This window comes from Lipotes vexillifer, unplaced genomic scaffold, assembly GCF_000442215.2.
Source record: "Lipotes vexillifer unplaced genomic scaffold, Lipotes_vexillifer_v1.1 scaffold1862, whole genome shotgun sequence".
Classification (NCBI taxonomy): domain Eukaryota; kingdom Metazoa; phylum Chordata; class Mammalia; order Artiodactyla; family Lipotidae; genus Lipotes; species Lipotes vexillifer.
The window spans coordinates 901,873-921,974 of NW_006771326.1; the positions used below are offsets into that span (position 1 = coordinate 901,873).

The 20,102-nt window shown below is 37.1% G+C and overlaps 1 protein-coding gene across 5 annotated transcripts in view; it reads right to left on the reverse strand.

Moving 5' to 3' along the window:
* RXFP1 (relaxin family peptide receptor 1) overlaps nucleotides 1-20,102 on the reverse strand; it is a 104,516-nt gene that overhangs the window by 4,788 nt on the left and 79,626 nt on the right. For 2 of the 5 annotated variants that reach the window (XM_007446624.1, XM_007446622.1), the window contains 8 exons: nucleotides 17,779-17,850; nucleotides 15,813-15,884; nucleotides 11,927-11,998; nucleotides 8,867-8,938; nucleotides 7,788-7,859; nucleotides 5,519-5,748; nucleotides 2,692-3,102; nucleotides 1,779-1,997 (listed from right to left, as the gene is read on the reverse strand). In XM_007446624.1, the coding sequence (XP_007446686.1) occupies nucleotides 1,779-1,997; nucleotides 2,692-3,102; nucleotides 5,519-5,748; nucleotides 7,788-7,859; nucleotides 8,867-8,938; nucleotides 11,927-11,998; nucleotides 15,813-15,884; nucleotides 17,779-17,850 (1,220 nt within the window). The remainder of the gene's footprint in view (nucleotides 1-1,778; nucleotides 1,998-2,691; nucleotides 3,103-5,518; nucleotides 5,749-7,787; nucleotides 7,860-8,866; nucleotides 8,939-11,926; nucleotides 11,999-15,812; nucleotides 15,885-17,778; nucleotides 17,851-20,102) is intronic. The other 3 variants (XM_007446623.1, XM_007446626.1, XM_007446625.1) reach the window with 3 other exon arrangements.

A 20,102-nucleotide genomic window follows, 5' to 3' on the forward strand; every position in this document is an offset into this window, starting at 1 on the left:
ACATACATACATATATATATATATATATATATATATATATATATGGCATGGTAACTACAAACCATAAAACAACAATAGATACACACACAAAAAAGGGAAAGGAACCCAAATATAACACTAAGGAAAATCAAGGGAATATGCTAAAAGAAGACAAGAACAGAGAAGAACTACAAAAACAACCAGAAAACAAGTAAGAAAATGAAAATAAGTACATACCTACCAATAACCACTTTAAATGTAAATGGACTAAATGCTCCAACAAAAAGACATAAGGTGGATGAATGGATTAAAAAACAAGCCCCATCTATATGCTAGCTACAAGAGAGTCACTTCAGAGCAAAGATACACACATTCTGAAAGTGAAGAGATGGAAAAAGATATTCCATGCAAATGAAAATGAAAAGAGAGCTGGGTTAGCAATACACATATCAGACAAAATAGACTTTAAAGAGAAGTCTGTAACAAAAGACATAGAAGGGCACTTATATAATGATAAAGGGGTAAACCCAAGAAGAGGATATAACATTTGTAAACATATGTGCACCTAACATAGAAGCACCTAAATATGTAAAGCAAATATTATCAGACATAAAGGGAGAAATTGACAGTATTAGAAGATGGTAGGAGACTTTAATACCGCACACACTTCAAGGGCTAGATCATCCAGACAGAAAATCAATAAGGAAACAGTGGCTTTAAGAGACACATTATACCAGTTGGACTTAATAAATATCTACAGAACATTCCATTAAAAACAGGAAATTACACATTCTTTTCAAATGTGCACACAACATTTTCCAGGATAAATCACATGCTAGGCCACACAACAAGTCTTAGTAAATTTAAGAAGGCTAAAATCATATCAAGCATCTTTTCCAACCACAATAGTATGAAACTCGGAGCCAATTACAGGAAGAAAAGTGGGAAAACACAAATGTGTAGACTAAACAACATGCTACTAAAAAACCAATGGGTCAACAAAGAAATCAAAGAGGAAACAAAAAATTACCTTAAGATGAATGAAAATAGAAACACAACCCTCCAGAATCTATGAGACACAGCAAAAGCGGTTCTAAGAGAGAAGTTTACAGTGATTCAGGGACACCCCAAGAAACAAAAAAATCTCAAGTGGACAACCTAACTTTCTAATGAAATGAACTAGAAAAAGAACAAAGAAGGTCCAAAGTTAGTAGAAGGAAGGAAGTAATAAAGATCAGAGCAGAAAGAAATGAGAGACTAAAAAGTAGTTGAAAAGATCAGTGAAACTAAGAGTTCGTTTTTTGAAAAGATAAAATATTGCTAAATCTTTAGCCAGACTCATCAAGAAAAAAAAAAAGAGAAGGGATCAAAATAAATAAAATTAGAAATGAAAAAGTAGAAGTTACAACTGATATCACGGAAGTACAAACAATCATCAGAGAATACTACTAACAGTTGTATGTCAACAAATTGGACAACTTACAAGAAATGGATAAATTCCTAGAAACATAAAAACTTATAATAGTGAATCAGGAAGAAATATGGAAAAAGGTATTCCATGCAAATGGAAATCAAAAGAAAGCCAGAGTAGCAATACTTATATCAGACAATATAGACTTTAAATGGAAGACTGTTACAAGAGACAAAGACTGACACTACATAATGATCAAGGGATCAATGCAAGAAAAGGATATAACAATTATAAATGTATATGCATCCAACATAGAATCACCTAAATATATAAGGCAAATATTAATGGACAGATTTTTTATTTCTTTACAGGAAGAAAAAATTCATACCTGGTATTTCTACCTGAAGCAATGACAGAAATTTCAGTATAAAGATGGGTATCCAGCATAATGCATCGGTAAATACAATAAAGAAAAAACGTTTGGCAAGGATCATCTCTTTCCTAACTTGATTCCGTACTTTGGTTGCTGTTATGGCACTTTGATGGATGCTGTAAAACATGCTTCCATATGAAAAAACTATGATGATAAATGCTGCTAAGTTAATACCTATGAAAAGCACAAAGATGATGATTAATAAGAACATTCTTTCAGAACAAGCAAACATACCCTTAGCTGTTATTGTAAAGGAGAAGATACAAAGACCACAATGTGTTTTTTGTTCTTTGTAAGAATTACTAAGGCACAAAAATCATTAATTAAAAAAATTTAAATATTGTTGAAGCTATAAGAATGATGAAATGTTTATTTTTAAAATGGCATATTAAAATTAGATTATAGTAATTCAATGACTATCTTGGGCTTCTTAAATTAATCTGTCTTGTGTTAATTTTTTTGGTAATTCAATTACTTTGTTATATTTTGAGAATATTTTTCACAAGAGGACATACTTGGTTGTCTGCTCCCAAGCCAAAGACTTGTGTGGCTACTTTGAATTTGTTCATATTATAAAGGCAAAGAGTTAAAATATGCTTTGCTTAGTATTATTAGGGTGATTGCATGAAATGCAAGTGTTTAGCATCTTGTCTTTTATTAAAGTGTATCATATAAGAATTAATATGATGAACTGGTAATTTAGAAAAAATAATCCCTTTAGGGGATTCTGATACAATTCACCCTCAATGTCCATTCTGGTTAGAAGATCTGAAATAGAAAGTTGTAAATATTAAAAGGCATAATGAGGTTCAGATTGTGATTTATTCTAGCATTTGAATGAAAGGGCTTCTAATACAGAGTTTCTTACCGAGAAAAATTGCCACTGAATAAATCTGGGCTCCAATACTTTCTGTATCCTCTGAATGAAGAGGGAAGCATACCCCATTGGTGCCGTAGTAGTTTTTGAAAAATTCTTTATTGCTCAGTGGAATGAAAGCCACGATAAAACCGATAATCCAAATGAGAATCAAAACTGTAATGGTTCTGCATTTTCCAGGTCTTAAACATCTGAAAGGATATACAATGCAGATATATTTTTCCACTGTCAGAAATGTTAAAAGTAACACTGATACTTCTGTGGACAGAATGGCTAGGGACCCCAGAAGCTGGCAATGAATACTCTCCATCCACAGCTGTGCATGCTTGTTGTATTCTCCTCGAAACTTCAGGTCAAAGGCTCCGATCACAAACAAATAGATTCCCATCAGGCAGTCGGCACCTACAGGGATCAGTGAATTTCACAAATTTAGAGAAATAAATAGGTAAGATGGAGTTATCATTAAGCAGAATTTTTTTTTAAATTTATTTATCTATTTATTTTTGGCTGCTTTGGGTCTTCGTTGCTGCGCACGGGCTTTCTCTAGTTGCGGCGAGCGGGGTCCACTCTTCGTTGCGGTGCACGGGCTGCTCATCGCGGTGGCTTCTCTTGTAGCGGAGCACAGGCTCTAGGCGTGCAGGCTTCAGCAGTTGTGGCTCGCGGGCCCTAGAACACAGGCTCAGCAGTTGTGGTGCACGGGCCTGGTTGCTCTGCGGCATGTGGGATCTTCCTGGACCAGGGCTCGAACCCGTGTCCCCTGCATTGGCAGGCGGATTCTTAACCACTGCACCACCAGGGAAGTCCAGTTTGAGCATGATGAGCATGATGTTGAGCATGATGTTGGCTATGGGTTTTTCATGTATGGTCTTTATTATGTTCAAGTAGTTTTCTTCTATCTCTAGTTTGTTGAGTGTTTTTTTTTTTTTTTTTCTTGCGTTATGCGGGCCTCTCACTGTTGTGGCCTCTCCCATTTGCGGAGCACAGGCTCCGGACGCGCAGGCTCAGCGGCCATGGCTCACGGGCCCAGCCGCTCCGCGGCATGTGGGATCTTCCCGAAACGGGGCACGAACCCGCGTCTCCTGCATCGGCAGGCGGACTCTCAAGCACTGCGCCACCAGGGAAGCCCTCCAGAAATATTTTTAATATTAGCCCCAAATAGCTAAGTTCCTTCTATCTTGGGGGCGGGGGAGGGAAGTTTTATTCTAAGAGTTCATTTATGGGTAAGGACCACTTCATCAACTCTCCCTGCTAAGCACTCTTACAGCATCCTGTGCAGCCAATTATGTAATCATTCCTCTGTTTTCGTCTAACACACAGTCTGTAAGAGCAGGGATCTTGTCTGTTTTGCTTTCTGTTCTAGTCCCATCACCTAGCAGTGCTGAGTAAATGAGTAAAATGCATGAGCATTCAATTAGGGGCAAGATTGGGATGTTATAATTTGGTTCATCTCTTGCATGGAAATTCTCCCAGCTTAAGAAACTTAAGTCATTCAAAATCCCAGAGAAAGTAATCCAGAAGTTGCTATGACAGAGTAAGGACTATGAATTTTGAGGTCTGTCATTTTGAAGATGTGAATAATTATGAAGTGCTCTGTAGTCAGTATAATTCTGAGGGGCTTCAATGAGTCACCCACGGGTGGTCGAAGCAAAACTGTTCTCTCTGATTCTTTCTTCCCATCTGAACATCTTTCTCTGTCACTTTTCAGACTCCTCCATCCCCCACATCAGCTGTTAATGTGATACACTTCTTGGTGTATTTGCTTTTTAAGCAAATATTACATATCAGAGAGTAGGTGAGTTTTTTTTTTTTTTTTTACCACGCCAGCGTTCTATACAACGATCCTAAAGTCACAGCACGGTATACATCGTAAGGCTGGCCCTAACACCGAGGTTATATTCTAGCCTTTATCAGGGAAATTGAGCAAACTCAAAATTGTGTAGCTAACAATACAAAGTAGTAAACCATTTCTGAGTTCTGTTTCTTGGGTAGCTTGCAATGAAAAGACGGTTCGACATTATACTTTGAGTGAGGGCGAGGGTAAGACATGGCACAGCACTTGTAAAGGAGAACATCATATAGATAGATTCTTGCTTAAGGTAGTATGGGTAAATTATAGGCCACTTGACCAAGATTATAAACACCCTGAGGACTGGTTTCTTGCTTTTCTTTAATTAATTTATTTTTGTATTCCTCATTTAACATAATACCTTGCAAACACGTTTCAAAAACTTAAAAAATGTAATACTACCTAAAACACTTTCTTATTTAAATATTTCAAATTATGAATGGAAAAGAATGTAGAAGGTCAGAGACCAGAAAAACAACGTTTGAAGTCAGCATCCATGAACTGGACATTCAAACAAGAAATAAACACAGCCCTGGAACCATGAAAGGGTCCAATTTGATTATAGTAAAATATTTTACATGCTTTGATAAAATATTATTTTATTAAATAATAAAGATATTATTTATAATATCATAATTTTAAATAAATTATTTAATAATATTAAATTCGCTTTCTTCTTCCTTCAGAGAAGAAAGCAAATGAACAAAAGCTTCTTTATGAGAAAAGAATTAATGAATGAGCCCTTCATTAATCTGTGTAAGGTGACTGAGGTTTCTTATTTTAAAAACTTATTTTCTTTCTTATCCCTAAAGTAATTTTATTTTCATTGTAGCGAACGTGAAAACAACATATAAGCAAAGAGGAGAAAATTTTAAAATCTCATAATTCTACCGCTCTCCTTACTTATTGTCTAATAGCAACGCTTTCATATATTTTGAAACTGTTATTCCTCTTCAGCCAGGAAATACTCACAGCAGAGGGAAATGATCGACATGGCATGCAGCTTGTTCTCAGATCTGATATAAGGTCGCATACAGATGACAAAGATGTTTCCAAAGCACGTAACTGCAGACACAACCCAGACGAATACTCTCTGAATGATGCTCGCCAAGAGATCCTCTAAGGATGAGATTCCATCAGTGTTTGGTTTACAGCTGCGAACATGCGGTGCATAGCCACAGTACTGGAACTTCTTAAAATAGCTGACGTGCAGAGAGAAGGGAAAAGAAGATTTTAAACTGAAGTCGGTGTCGCTCTACATTAATATCTATTTTCTACATTCTCTCAGAAAGAAAACATCTTAATATGAGACTCAGAGGAATGAATGTAAAACATTAGGGATACTGAAGATTTAACCTTAAGTTTAATTCTCATTAACTTGGTTTTTAAAAGAATGTGTGGGTGAGAGCTGCAAAAAGGCATAATAAACATACAAGTGTTAGACATGCCCTAGAATATAAATCAAATGTTAGCATGTGATCAGGACAATCCACCCAAGGAAACTTGTTACTGGGTTTTCAGTGTTTAGTGCATGTGTTAATAAATCAACCGTTACATAACTCCTATGGTTGCTGCAACTGATTTTCCTTTTTCAAACCCAGGGGAAGAGAATTTGTCCTCTGTGTTTCTATGGCTTTTCTAGTATAGAATTTGTGTGATCTGTAGCTACTTGCTAACATGCTTATCCTCACACTAGTGTTTGGTACATAATAGGGTGTTCGATAAATGTGTGTTGAGTGAATTCTTTCATCAGTAGAGAGACCTCCCTTGTTAATAAAACACCACCGGGATAATCAGTAATTACTACTGTGCTGCCACCAACACCAGCACCGTTTATTGAGCATCTTCCAAGTATCAAGAATAACTTCTCAGATCAGCTCCATGAGGTGGATGTCAGTATCACCATACAAGAAGATGACTCTTCAATGGAGGCAAATTATCTGCTAGGAAATTTTCTAATAAATGCAGAAATTAGGATTTAAATTAGATCTTTCTGCCGCTAAAGCGATGTACTCTGGCAAAAAATATAAGTGATCTTTATAGTATAAGGAGTTGTAGTAATATAAGATGAAAACTTGACAATTACATTATATTGTCCTGTTGTTTAACTCTCGCTGCCTGGATCCCAGGATCTGCCATGGTTTCTGCTCAATTCAGTTCTGCTCCTTGTTTCTTGGGTTTTGTGACCTACACCATTTTCTTCCAATAAACTCTGCTTTGCTTAATTTAGTCAGAGTGTTTTTTTTTTTTTTTTTTTTTTTTGCAGTACGCAGGCCTCTCACTGTTGTGGCCTCTCCTGTTGCGGAGCACAGGCTCCGGACACGTAGGCTCAGCGGCCGTGGCTCACGTGCCCAGCCGCTCCGCGGCATATGGGATCTTCCCGGACCAGCGCACGAACCCTCGTCCCCTGCATTGGCAAGCAGACTCTCAACCACTGCGCCACCAGGGAAGCCCAGTCAGAGTGTTTTATGTTGTGTGCAACCAAGGAAAATTTATAAGCATGCTCTCTGAGGAATTATGGGAAAAAAACTCCCAGTATCCTCTGTTAGATTAAAATACAAGCAAGATTATAGAGTGTTGGTGACTGCCATGACACTTTCTAAATTATTGGGAATTAATTACCTTGGCATGGAGACCATTCTAATATATTTCATATATATACTGCTATATATTACATTCAATTAAAGAAAATGTTTCTGAAGCATGTAATTGATGGCATGATGAGACACACTGTTTGAATAAAAGATTTTCCATGATTCACCATTTTATCCATACACCCTTGCACATCATGCCCTGACATTGTGGGCCATTTTCACTGAGGAGGATTTCTCTCTTCCCTTCCTCCATTTACATGAATTATTTATAATTATTTTATGTTGTTTATGTAACTTCATCTGGTCGCATTTGTGCCACGTGTACAAATTACTAGCTGAGTGGACAAACTTGACTATCAGTGAGTGGCATCAGGGCTCGGGAGAGTTTACAAGCCTGGGTGGGTTCCCTCCACACTCCTGCTGTCTGACATTCAGACAAAACTCCTTTCATTCTGCCAGACCACGGAGAGCTAAAAATCACCCCACCCAATACCAACGCTTTAAGAGTTAATTATCATTTAGGCAAATTAATCAGTAGAAAATTGTTAATAGATTGGATGCATTGGGTATGGAGGTATTAGCACAATACATGTGGAAACGTAAAAGACTAAAATCAAGATGAAGAACAAGAAAAAACATCTGCTTACATGTGAGAGAGGTTCGTGAGAGGTCTGAACATCCTTTGTTGGATATTTGAAATTTCATTTCCTTCTAGGCTGCTAAAAATATCAAATTAATTATCAAAAAAATATGTTATGCAGGGTATAATAAAATGAGTTTTTGTGATGGACAGTTTAATAAAATGCTGTTAGTTAACACTTATTTGGAACCAAACATTCATACTTAACCTTCCCTAGGCACTTCCCCAACTCCTTTAAACATTTTTTTATTAAAAATTTTTTTTTATTGAATGAAATATTCGTTAAATTCTACAGTGCTTTACAATTTTCAAAAGTTTCACACACATGATTTCATATGATCCCATAATAACCCATTTTTTTCTCCCAATGCCTTTTTGATTCTGCTATTTATGTATATATCCTGCTTATTTGAATTTTTTGGCTTCGAATAGAGTGGAACAATGTTTTTTGCATAGTAACTACTCAATATATATATATTTGAAGTAAATGAACAAGCATCTTTTAGACAATATTGCAATAGAGGCATTTCACATTCTTGAAGTTTTTCTAATAATTTTAAGTAATGTTTTTCTAATAAAATGCCATTTTACTGAGGGAACACTTAAAAGAACTGAAGCTTACCTTCTTAAGGCAATTCTTAGACCCTAACATAATTTGTGTGTGTGTGTTTATGTGTGTGTGTGTTGCAAGTAATGACTTATATCATCTAGAACATTCCATCTTGGGATAACGATGGTTATAATAAATTCTTAGATACCCAGTACCAATGAAGGAATAAATATGCATAGATGCCTTCAGAGGATCAAGCAAACAATCCAATATAAGCTCCTGGCGATTACAGAAATATATGAAATGATTAATCATTATCTAATTTATGGCTTATAAATATGAAAGATTAAACTAATAGCTATCTGTTTGTAGCCCAGCAAGCACTCATCTTATATGTTTTTCTGGAGTTTGACCAATATCCTGGGACTAAAGCTTCTGATTTGAGATCCTATCAATCTTATTTTATAGAATTTATTAGCTATTAGTATGTAAATAAAAATTACATCATAAAACTATCCCCATAGGTGTATACTTACAGAGACTTGAGTTTGACAAGGTAATCAAATTGGTTTGCTTGAATTTTCTGGATTGGGTTATAGGAAAGATTCCTGTTTTAAAAAAAGAGCAGCAATAGGTCAATTCTTAAAAAGTATTTGAGTAAAGAGGAAGTGTGTCTCTTGACTTAGGGTTACTTTTAAACAGTAACAAAAAAAGTACAGCAATGTCAATTGACCCCTAGGGCTAGTTGGACATTCAAATGGATTAATGGAAACAGCACTCTTAGGCCAGTGCACGGCTGTCAGTAAGTGCATTAATGACAGAGCTGAGAGAACGTAAGCGCGAAGGTGGGGAGGTCCAGAGACGGTCCCACCAGAGGAGCAGCAGGGTACCCAAAGGGAAGCCACACCACTTCAGGTTTTGCCTATCATCAGGTGTGGTTTAAATGAAAGAAAGAAGAATCTCATTTCGTCAAAACTTGAGTTAGTGAAATCACATTGAATGCTTTTTACAATAAATCATGTCAAAGAGTGGCATATTGTGTTAGCAATTTGTGAGGCATGAAATGAAAAGTCAAAGGCTCTATAGTTAGAAACAAAGAAACAGAGGTCAGAGTGACAGTGTAGCTGAGTGTAAATGGAGAAAATTTCAGAATCTTTGCAAAACAACACCTTGAAACAAGAATTGTTGATTAAAGGGACCTTCTCAGGGCAGGTTCACTTTTTAAGAAATTTATTGCAGATTAGACCATTAGTTGGGTGGGGGAGGGGCAGTGACTACAGAAAGAAGGGAAGAGAGGAAGGATGACAATAAGAAATGTGTTGTATAAAAGAAGGGAAGGGGACTCAACAATCTATGAACAGAAGGAAACGACCTTAACATAATAAAAGCCATATAGGGAAGCCACAGCGAGCATCATAGCCAATGGTGAAAGGCCGGAAGCTTTTCCTCTAAAATCAGTAAGAAGACAAGGATGCCCACTTTTGCCATTTCTATTCAACATACTACTGGAAGTCCTAGCCAGAGCAATTAGGCAAGAAATAAAAGGCATCCAAATTGCAAAGGGAGAAGTAAAATTATCTCTGTTCACAGATGGCATGATTTTATGTGTATGAAACCCTAACGATTTCACACACGCATACACACAACAAAATTGCCATATGTGAAACCAACACATAATAATCAAACAATAATCAATAATCAAATGCATTTCTATACACTAACCATGAGCAATCCATAAAGAAAATTAAGAAAATGATTCCATTTACAATAGCATCAGAAGAACAAAGTACTTAGGAATAAACTGAATAAAGGTGAAAGACTTGCACTTTGAAAACAAAATGTTGCTGAAAGAAATTAAAGAAGACATCAGTTAAAGAAGACATTCTGTGTTTTGGGACTGGAAGACAATATTGTCAAGATGTTAATACTACCTAAAGCAATCTACGATTCAGTGTAATCTCTGTCAAAATCCCAATGATCTTTTTTTTTTGCATAAATAGAAAAATCCATCCTAAAATTCGTGTGGAATCTCAAGGGAACCTGAATATCTAAAACAACCTTGAAAAAGAAGAACAAAGTTGGAGGTCTCACTTCCTGATTCAAAACTTACTACAAAGCTACAGTAGTCAAAACAGTGTGGTGCTGGCTACAAGATAGCTGTATAGAACAATGGAATAGAATGGAGAGCCCAGGAACAAGCCTTTGTATATATAGTCAAATAATTTAAAAAATGTGCCAAGATTGTTCAATGGGGAAAGGACAATCTTTTCAACAAATAGTGCTGTGAAAAGCAGATAGATATCCACATAAAAAAAAAAAAAGAGCTTAGACCCTTAGCTTCCACCATGTACAGAATTAACTCAAAATGGATTAAAGGCCTAAATAGAAAAGCTAAAACTTTAAAACTCTTAGAAGAAGTCATAAGAGAAAAGCTTCATGATATTGGATTAGGCAATGACTTCTTGTATATGATACCAAAAACATAGGTAACAAAAGAAAAAAAAAAAAAGAATTGGACTACATCTAAATCAAAAACTTTTGTGCATCAGAAAACACTGTCAACAGAGTGAAAAGGCAACCTACAGAATGGGAGCATACATTTGTAAATCATATATCTGAAAATGATTTAATATCTAAAATATATACACTCCTACAACTTAACAACAAAACCCCAAACAACCCAGTTTAAAAGCGGGCAAAAGACTTGAATAGGTATTCTCTAAAGAAGTTACATGAATGGCCAATAAGCACATGAAAAGATGCTCAACATCATTAATCATTAGAGAAATGCAAATCAAATCCACAATGAAACACCATTTCACACCCATTAGATTGGCGATTATCAAAAAATATAAAATAACAAGTGTTGTTAAAGAGGTGGAGAAATTAGAATCCTTGTGCACTGATAGTGGGAATATAAAATAGTGTAGCCACTATGCAAAAGAGTATGGCGTTTCCTTTAAAAATTAAAAATAGAGTTGCCATATGATCCAGTAATTCTACTTCTGGCGTTATATACCCAAAGAATTGAAAGCAAGCTCTTGAACAGATATTTGTACACCCACATTCATAGCAGCACTACTCATAGCAGCTAAAAGGTGGAAGCCACCCAAGTGTCCACCAATGGATGAATGGATAAACGCCATGTGGTACTTACATACAGCGGATTATTATTCAGAATGATAATATTCAGAACTTCTGACACATGCTACAACCTGTGGATGAACCTTGAGGACATTATGCTAAGTGGAATAAGCCAGTCATAAAGGGACAAATATGTATGATTCCACGGATTTATGAGGTACTTAGAGATGCCAAATTCATAGAGCCAGAACAGAGTGATGGATGCTGGAGGGGCAGGGGTTGATGGGGAGTTAGTGTTTAATATGTAAGGAGTTTCAGTTTGGAAAGATGGAAAAGTTCTAGAGATGGATGGTGGTGATGGTTGCACAACAATGTGAATGAAGTTAATGCCACAGTTGTACACTTACAAATGGTTAAAATGGTAAATATACATACTTATGTATATTTTAATCACAATTTTTAGAAGTAAAATAAATTAAAAAATAAAGATACAAAATTCGTATCAGTCTTACAACTGTGAGAGCTCCTTCAGATCCTTAAAGACAAGTGGTGAAAGATTTTCAATCTTATTACTTCCTAAATCCCTAGGGAAACAATTGCAAATGTCATATTATTTCCTTAAGACTTTACTCATAGTTCTGTAATTTATTAAAAAACCATTAGACAACTTTCAAACAGTGCCATTAGTGAGTTATATTAATTAATAGAAGTCAAAACTTTAAAAAGGGAGTGAGATGGTAAAGATAAAAATATTTTATCCCATTTTATTGCTCACTCAGAGACAGTACTTGGTGGTATTTGATCTAGTTCTAATAGATACAACTTTCTAATTCAATTAATATATGTATTGTGCCCTTCGTCCTTTCTCTTATTCCTCCCCTCCCTCCCCCCTCCCTCCCTTCCTTCCTTTGCTAAAGTAGAAATATGCTTTTGAACCTTAATTTTTTCCTTTGCTTGGGTGTATTATAATTTTCAACTGGAAGTGGATTATTTCAGTTTCCAGTTTCTTCCACAGCTGATATACACCGGGTCTCATACACACCCGGGGCAGGATATTTTGTATGTTACTTCATGTACATATAGAGGTTGGGCTGCCTAAAGTGGTATGAACTTGTAGCTTAGTTGTGAGAAGATTTCGGACAGTAGCAGCTCTTATGGTAGCTTTGACAGTGGCAACTCTCATGCGAAAGCCCTCAGATTCTTCTAAACAAGACAATCTTTCAAAAGGCTTGAGTTCTTCAATGTCATCAAGAGATACTAAGAGAAAGCCTAAACACTTTCCCTGTCCACCTCCAAATCCTATTGGTTGCTACAGGGAGAAGCATGGGAATAGATCTATTTGTTATTGCAGTGCTTATAAATCAAAAGTTAGGTTATTCAACTTGGAAGGGCAAGATAGATTTAGACTGAGTTTTTAAAACTAAAAAGTAGCTAATGTAATCAATACTATAAATGTCTTTGCTGTAAATGTTTTATTTTTATACTGTAAACTGAACCTTGAGGCTGTTTTTGTTATTTATGTTTTCATGGGTGAACTGTCTGTGAAGATAGATGGTCTGATTTGACAACAAAAGGAATGTTTCTAAAATTTCATCCCTTAAAATCCTTCAATAGCTCATTGTTGCATAGAAGATAAAATCAAAACTTCTTAGTGTGATATAAAAAAGCCTTTAAATATCTTGCCACTGTCTAGCTTTCCAGCTCAGTTTCCTACCACTGTCTACTCAGTCAAAATGACTTTCACCAGGGCCTGAAGGCATCTCAGTATTTCAACCTCCGGGTTTTTGCACGGGTGCTTCCTTCTGCCTGGAATAAGCTTTGATTCTTGTCCTTCTGGTGAACTCCCTATTCATCCTTCAAGATTCTGCTCAGATAAACAACAAGGATTTACTGTACAGCACAGGAACTATATTCAATATCTTGTAATACCCTGTAATGGAAAAGAATCTGAAAAAAGAAGGGGTATGCATAACTGAATCACTTTGCAGTACATCTGAAACTAACACAGTATTGTAAATCAACTATACTTAAAAAAAAAAAAATTCTGCTCACATGTCACTCCTCTGTGACCAGGGAGATTAGGCGTTCTCTATTCTCCCGTATGTAGCATGGATGACACATACAGCACTTATAACATCATATTAAAACTGTTTCTGTACATACATTCTCCTCTTCTGAGGGATGTGATCTCTTTCATTGCAAGCCCTGTACCTATTCATCTTGGGTTCTCCAGCATCTAGCTTAATTTTTGGCTAGCTATTCTTTGTATCCCTACCTAGAAGACCATTAACAGACTCGACCTGCTGCATATTTAGGTAAAAGTGGCGGCACAATTCCAGTTCTTTGTATGGGAAGCCAAGTAAAAGACTGATCATGTTAGTGAGGCAATGTGAAAAACAGATTTAGAAGAGTCCACTAGGATATTAAATCTTGAAATATCATGTTCAGCTGTTTCTGATGGGAGTGCTGTTTTGGCTATTAGAGCCAATTCTGACATACAGTTCTTTTATCATGAATCATGTAATGGGAACCATTTGGCCTAGACCCTAAGTGATGTGTAAAAAGACCATTTTCTCAGTTTCGTTTTAGGAAAGTTGGTCTAAACTTAACTGGACTTGAGGTCCATTTCTGAATGGGCTCAGGAAACACATTATCACCTAGAGTAGTTGACTTTAAAAGGACAAAGTAAATCAAGCATGTAGCCAAGAGTTTCTGCCATCAGAACTGTTAAAGTCTACTGTGAGAAGTCAATCCTGATTATTGCCAATTTATTTGCCCTCATTAACTCTGTCAGTGGGATCAAGCCAGGAGGGGCACAGAGTGTAGTCCAAACCCTCTCTCAAAGGGAGAGTCACTCATTTGAGGTCTAGACCCACCCATTTAAAGCCATCACCTCTTAGAAAACATGCCATTTTCATCCCTGTAAATCCGATTTTTCAAGCCAGCGTTGGGTATGGAATTCGGCAGGGTTTAAGCAGGACTAATTCTTGGCCTTGGTGCCCCTCTCTGCCCCTTTGTTGCTCTTTATCTCTGAACCTGCATTAGCACTGGTTACGGACTAAGCTGTTGTGTTTCATGCTCTCTACTGGTTACTGATACTTAGAACCTGCACCTCAGCGCCACCATGCAAGTCAGGACTGGCAGAAATTACCTTCTGGTATTCAGATCGCGGTGGCAAGTAGGATAAAACAAGGAAAAGTATGGACCCCTCGACTAGCTTGTATTTTCATGGCTAGATACTACCTTTCGAGTCACCTACACGCACCTCTCCCTACTACTGAGAATAAAATAATTTCCTATGTGTTGATGGTATGGTTCACTTGCCAGACACTGGGAGCTGTAACAGCAGGTGCTTGGTTCTGATATCTATTGAGATTTTCTTGTGCGTTTTGTGAATGATTGGTACTGTCTACTGAAAAATGTTTCAAGCTAATGGTCATGGAAAAACGTTGGGGTTTCAGTGGCTTGTTTATTGATGTTTTGGAGCAGAATGCTGCATTGGTTCCCGAGGAACGTTTCTGTCTGTGGCATGTGTATTCCCTCCACCTGTCTCAGTTTGCAGGTGAGGTGTCCCGAGAAACAGTTTAGTTACATTCTTTAATTTTTATGGACAAGTTTTAATGAATCAAAGTTCTGCCCAGTTAATTGTCAAACATGTACCTTCTGTCCATACTCCAGATTCTTTCTAGAACTCACAAAATCAAACTGGTGGCTAGCCTAAACTTTAGCAAAAACCCAATTGAAGAAATTAATGGTAAAAAATAAAAAATTGTCTGAAGGACATGCACTTCATTTGTTGTCCTGTGTATATTTTATTTGGACAATCAGCTCATATGTGCTTGGACCACAAGGCTTTGATTTATCAGAGAGTTGTCTTAATGTCCTTTGGAACTGTGTCATTGATCTTAAAAAAGGGACATTATAAATAGCTCTCTTTCCATTATTACAGTCTGGGATGTTACCCATGGTAGTGTCTAATTTCCTTATGGATCCAAGATTATCCTTTGGTTTCAGAATCAGCAGAGTGGTGTCTTTTTATCTCCTGGTTTTTAAATCCTAACTCTCCAGGAAACTTAAAGATAAATTTGCTATACCTCTCCAGCAGTGGGTTAGAGTTGTGCAAGATGTATTTTATTTACTGACCTCCCCAGACTTTATTCTTTCTCCACAGCTATGTTTCCCTTACCTCACTTTCCTCAAATATTTATTTTATAGTTTTCCTTTACACATATTTTTTAAACTATCAGGATTCCTTTGTGGCTCAAGGTATGCAGAAATAGTGCTAGGAAGAGAGAAAAATAAATCTTTCTTAAATGTGTAAAAATGTATACGTGTGACAACTATGAACTGGAACAGTAGAAAGAAAATTCTCATCAATATATGTGTAATCGAGCTTACAATTCATCTAGTTTCCGGAGCGGTGCAAACGCGTTTTCACTGAGGTGATTAATTTTGTTTTTCCTCATTACCCTGAAAGTAAAAAGAAAAGGACGTTGTAGCTTCCAGAGGTAACTGATAGGTGAGTTATTGGAGAGGAGATTAACAGCCTGCAAAAACAAGGATAATTACGTCGAGTGCACTTTTCACATCAAGACAGGTTTAAGTAGCGTGATAAATTACCCAGAGTCTCTAATAACTTTAACCTTAAATTTCCCAGATCTTTCAATGGTGATAAAAGTAAAATAAGGTTCAAATTTCTAAGTGATTCAGGGAAGAGCTCCACAGGGGAAGAGTGAAAAGCTCGACTCCTGAGAATACAGACTGAGCGTCAGCCCAGGGAGCTGTCTTAGGGTCGCCTCTGTAGGCTTTACGGTGTGTCTGTCGAACAAAATACCTCCCACACAATAGCACTGGTGCACATTGGGCAGTTGATGTGATTTAGGGTGGAGATGTTGCAGGAGGTCTACTTCAAGCTGGACCAACTCAGAAGATCTCTAGTTTGGGATGCGGAATGAGACTGTAAGTCCTGACAGTTCATCTCTGCCCTGATGTCGTGTTATGAGATAGCATAAAGAACTAACTCACAGGAAACCTTTAAAAGATTTCCAGTTCTTGAGGCATTGTGGGACATGCCTGGAAGCTGGCCTCGTCCCATCCTTAAGTATTTATTTCCTCTCAGCACTCCAAACCGTTACCACTTTCTCCCAGCATCCTTGGACCAGAAAAACAAAAGCATCTGCGAAGAGGAAACTCACGAATGATTTCTTCATACAGAGGGTTCTCTAAAAGCAAACACAAGTAGAATAGAAAAGAAGGGCTACATTTTTTGGATACTTATTTGGCCTGTGTCCTTTTAGTGCAATTTGGTTTCCTTTGGGCAATTACCATGAACTGTTTTGCATGACTGATAGAATCCTGCATCTGAAGACTGCTAAACTCACTGCAGAAAAGTTCACACATTTCAGTGGCTTTGAGCCCACTGGAATGGGGCGGAGGGCATAACTGGGTAAAAATTTTTGTTGTGTCAGTGGTAGCTATTGCATTGCCCGTACACCGGGGTCCTGTATATTCTAGTATGATGATTTTCAAACTTTTCACATGGCAACCGACAGTAGAAAAATGCATTTTGCATTGGGACATAATATACACCCACACAACCCAAGATTCATGGAACAATACATTTAATCATCTAAATTGCACTCTGATGTCTTTATTCAATTCAATTCTATTCTTTTTCATTTAAAAAATGCGGCTCGGGACATACTACATTGCTTTCATCACCTGCTTGTGAGTTTCAACCCACAATTTGAAAAATACTCTTCTGGAAGAATAAACTGCAAATGAGGCAGTTATACTTTTATACTGAAGGAAGCCCCAGTATCCCTCACTGTTATGGAAGAGGCACCCTGAATTTAAAATAAGCCAGAGAGGAGTATAAGGAGAAATTATACTTGATAACATTCTAAGATTTATCCTGGTGTCGGCAGTTACATCCTCAGGGATGTGAACATTCTACAGTTTCTAAGTTATAGTTAATTTCCCCCACAATCTTTGCAGTAATAATTTTTATAGATTAGGACTTTAATTTGGTGTTTCTCAAACTGAGATCCAAGGGCAGATTCTAGGTGGTTTATGAGAAATTGTTTTTCCATTAAATTGGGTCTTACTTGTAAGGTTGAGAAAAGCAGGTCTCACGTAAGATAGTACCATTGTGATGACCCGTGTATGTTGTGAATCTGTAGTTATGCCTGGTTTGAACTTCGGTAATTTTGCCAATGTGCTTCCTTTTCAAAAAACTTCAAGTTGAGAGGGAACATTTGCTGTAATTTCTATGCATGTTTATACTAGATTCTGTTCGCATAAATGATTCATTTTATTTGTAAAGAGATAAAATGGTACTTCAAAAGGACAAAACATTACTTACAAAACAGTTAAATTACTGCAGGAAATAAAAGTCAAATTCCTTAAATTATGGATATGGTTGCCTTCAAAGTCCCTGAAATATAAAAATGAAAAATGATAAAGCTAAATTTTAATCACACACAAAAGTCAGTCGGTTAAGAATGATTTGTTTTCTAGTAAAATATCCTTTCCCCACGTACTGCTGATTTCATAGGGATTCTCACATAATGTAAGCATAGCCACTTACGTAACAGCCGAAATGATATATTTATATATAATGTTTCTTTTTTTTCTGTGTTAATAGTAAAAATGTTTTGAGTTGCATAGGTATGAGGTGTACATATGTATCCTAAGGAATGTGAAGAGAATGAAAAAAGGCACATGGAAAGCTTTTGTTGTGGTAACTACCAGCTATATAAACAGAAAGCACGTAGTGATCCGCATTAAACACCCGTCCAGAGGTACCACTGGCTTTCTCTGAGGGGAGTGACTCTATCTGCTACAGCCCACAGAAGATTCTACTATTGCTGCAGAAAATGCTACCGCAAAACAGATGTTTAACCTCTACCTCCCTTGCCTAGACACTCCCAGAAAAGATTCTCCATAGCCTTTTACCCCTGAGAACATGCTTTCTTGCTTTATTATATGGCCACACAGGCCAGTGCAGAGGGAGACCCACAGCTGCCCTTGGCTCTCCACTCCCACCTCAGGGCGCTGCTTGCAGACCTGACTTGAGCTCCCTTGCTGTTTTATTGTCTCTGCTTCCTGGTTTTCATGAAGGCGTTCTTCTATTGCCTGTCTTTTATCTTGTCATAGGGTTTATGGTGGAAGTTCATAGAACAGAGTTAGCCGAGCTCAGGGATACACTTTCAGAAGCAGATGCTGGCTCTTAAATCTACTCGTTTTACCCCAGCACTTAGCTTACCAGTCACCATACCACGTAAAGCCATTCAGGAACAATTGCCACTAAAATATATGAGCTGAAGTCTGACACAGCTACAAAATCTATGCAGGAAACATGAGTAACATTAATGGACATGCCTATTTTTTCTGCTGGAGAGGCTGTATCTGGGACAGTCAGTTTTATTTTGGCACTGCAGTAAAAATGGATGCTGACAAATCAAAGTCGATCTGGAAGATCTGGAAGGCCTGCATGTAACGGTTCTAGAAATCAAGTCAATGGACTAAAAGGGTGTTTTTATCACAGAGAAGAGCAAAGACGAGAGATATATTTGAAGTCAGGCATAGGGCTTTTCTGTGTTGCATCAGACTGCAAAATCAGATTTACTCGTTGAAGGACACAAAACATTTCAAATTTAAGCTCACAATCCATGGTGTCCGGAGAGTAAGCTTCTTATTACTATAGTGATCTAAGAAGGGCATATACTATAACAGGTTTTTGTAGACAGGATTTCTGTCCATATGGACTGTTGTGTTAAAATCTTAAATCTTGATTCTAGATCAACCTTCTAAAGAAATACTTCTATTATTCTATTAAACTGGAAATAAAGCACTTGTAGTACTATCTTTTTTTTGATCATTAGGCTTGGCCAAGGCTTTTGGCCTTCCATAACGAAGGTTATTGACACAGACTGCTCTATTTCCTTTTCCTATTTTGTTGTTGTTACCAGGAGTCTACCACCAGGGGGTGACGTTCTCCTAAGCCTCACAAAATTTCTTGATGTTAGTTTCCCGTTAGTTACATCTGTAACTTTTTTTTTTTCTATTAAGGTAGCAAAAATATTTAAGTTAATATTAATTTACTATTTGTAAAAGTCAGTAAGAAGCATAAACTAGGGACTTTGGATTAAATTGTTAAATTCAAAGTTGAGTTTATTTTAATCTTTATTTGTGAATTTGCTTTGGCTTTCTTCCTAAAATTAGAGGTTTTAGTTCTTGATATGCAGGGGTATGGCATACAACTCTGCTCCTTGTGCCAGGGCTCCAAGTTCTAATGGACCTGAGGGGATGTTTTGCTTCCTTAATGCCTGGATCACTTTTCCAACTTAATGATCCTCTGAATCTAACCACTTTATGTTTCCCTCTATACATGGCAGAACTGGCTGAAAATGAAAATTTGGTTCTCGGATCTGAAGAACAATACAGAAAATAAAAACACCAAGAATCTTGCCCTGTCAGTTCCCTCTCTCATCCCCTAGGGGCTTTTTGTAAACATGCAAATCTCCTCTCCCTCTACTTCCGTACTTTTCTGGCTCCTATATCTCACAGAGAAAATTGAGGTGATGAAGGAGGGGAAAGCCTTCGCCTTTCTGCCCGACATCTGTGATTTACCTTTATGTGCACCTGGTCTCCTACACCCAGGATGCGATGACCCTCCTTCTGCTT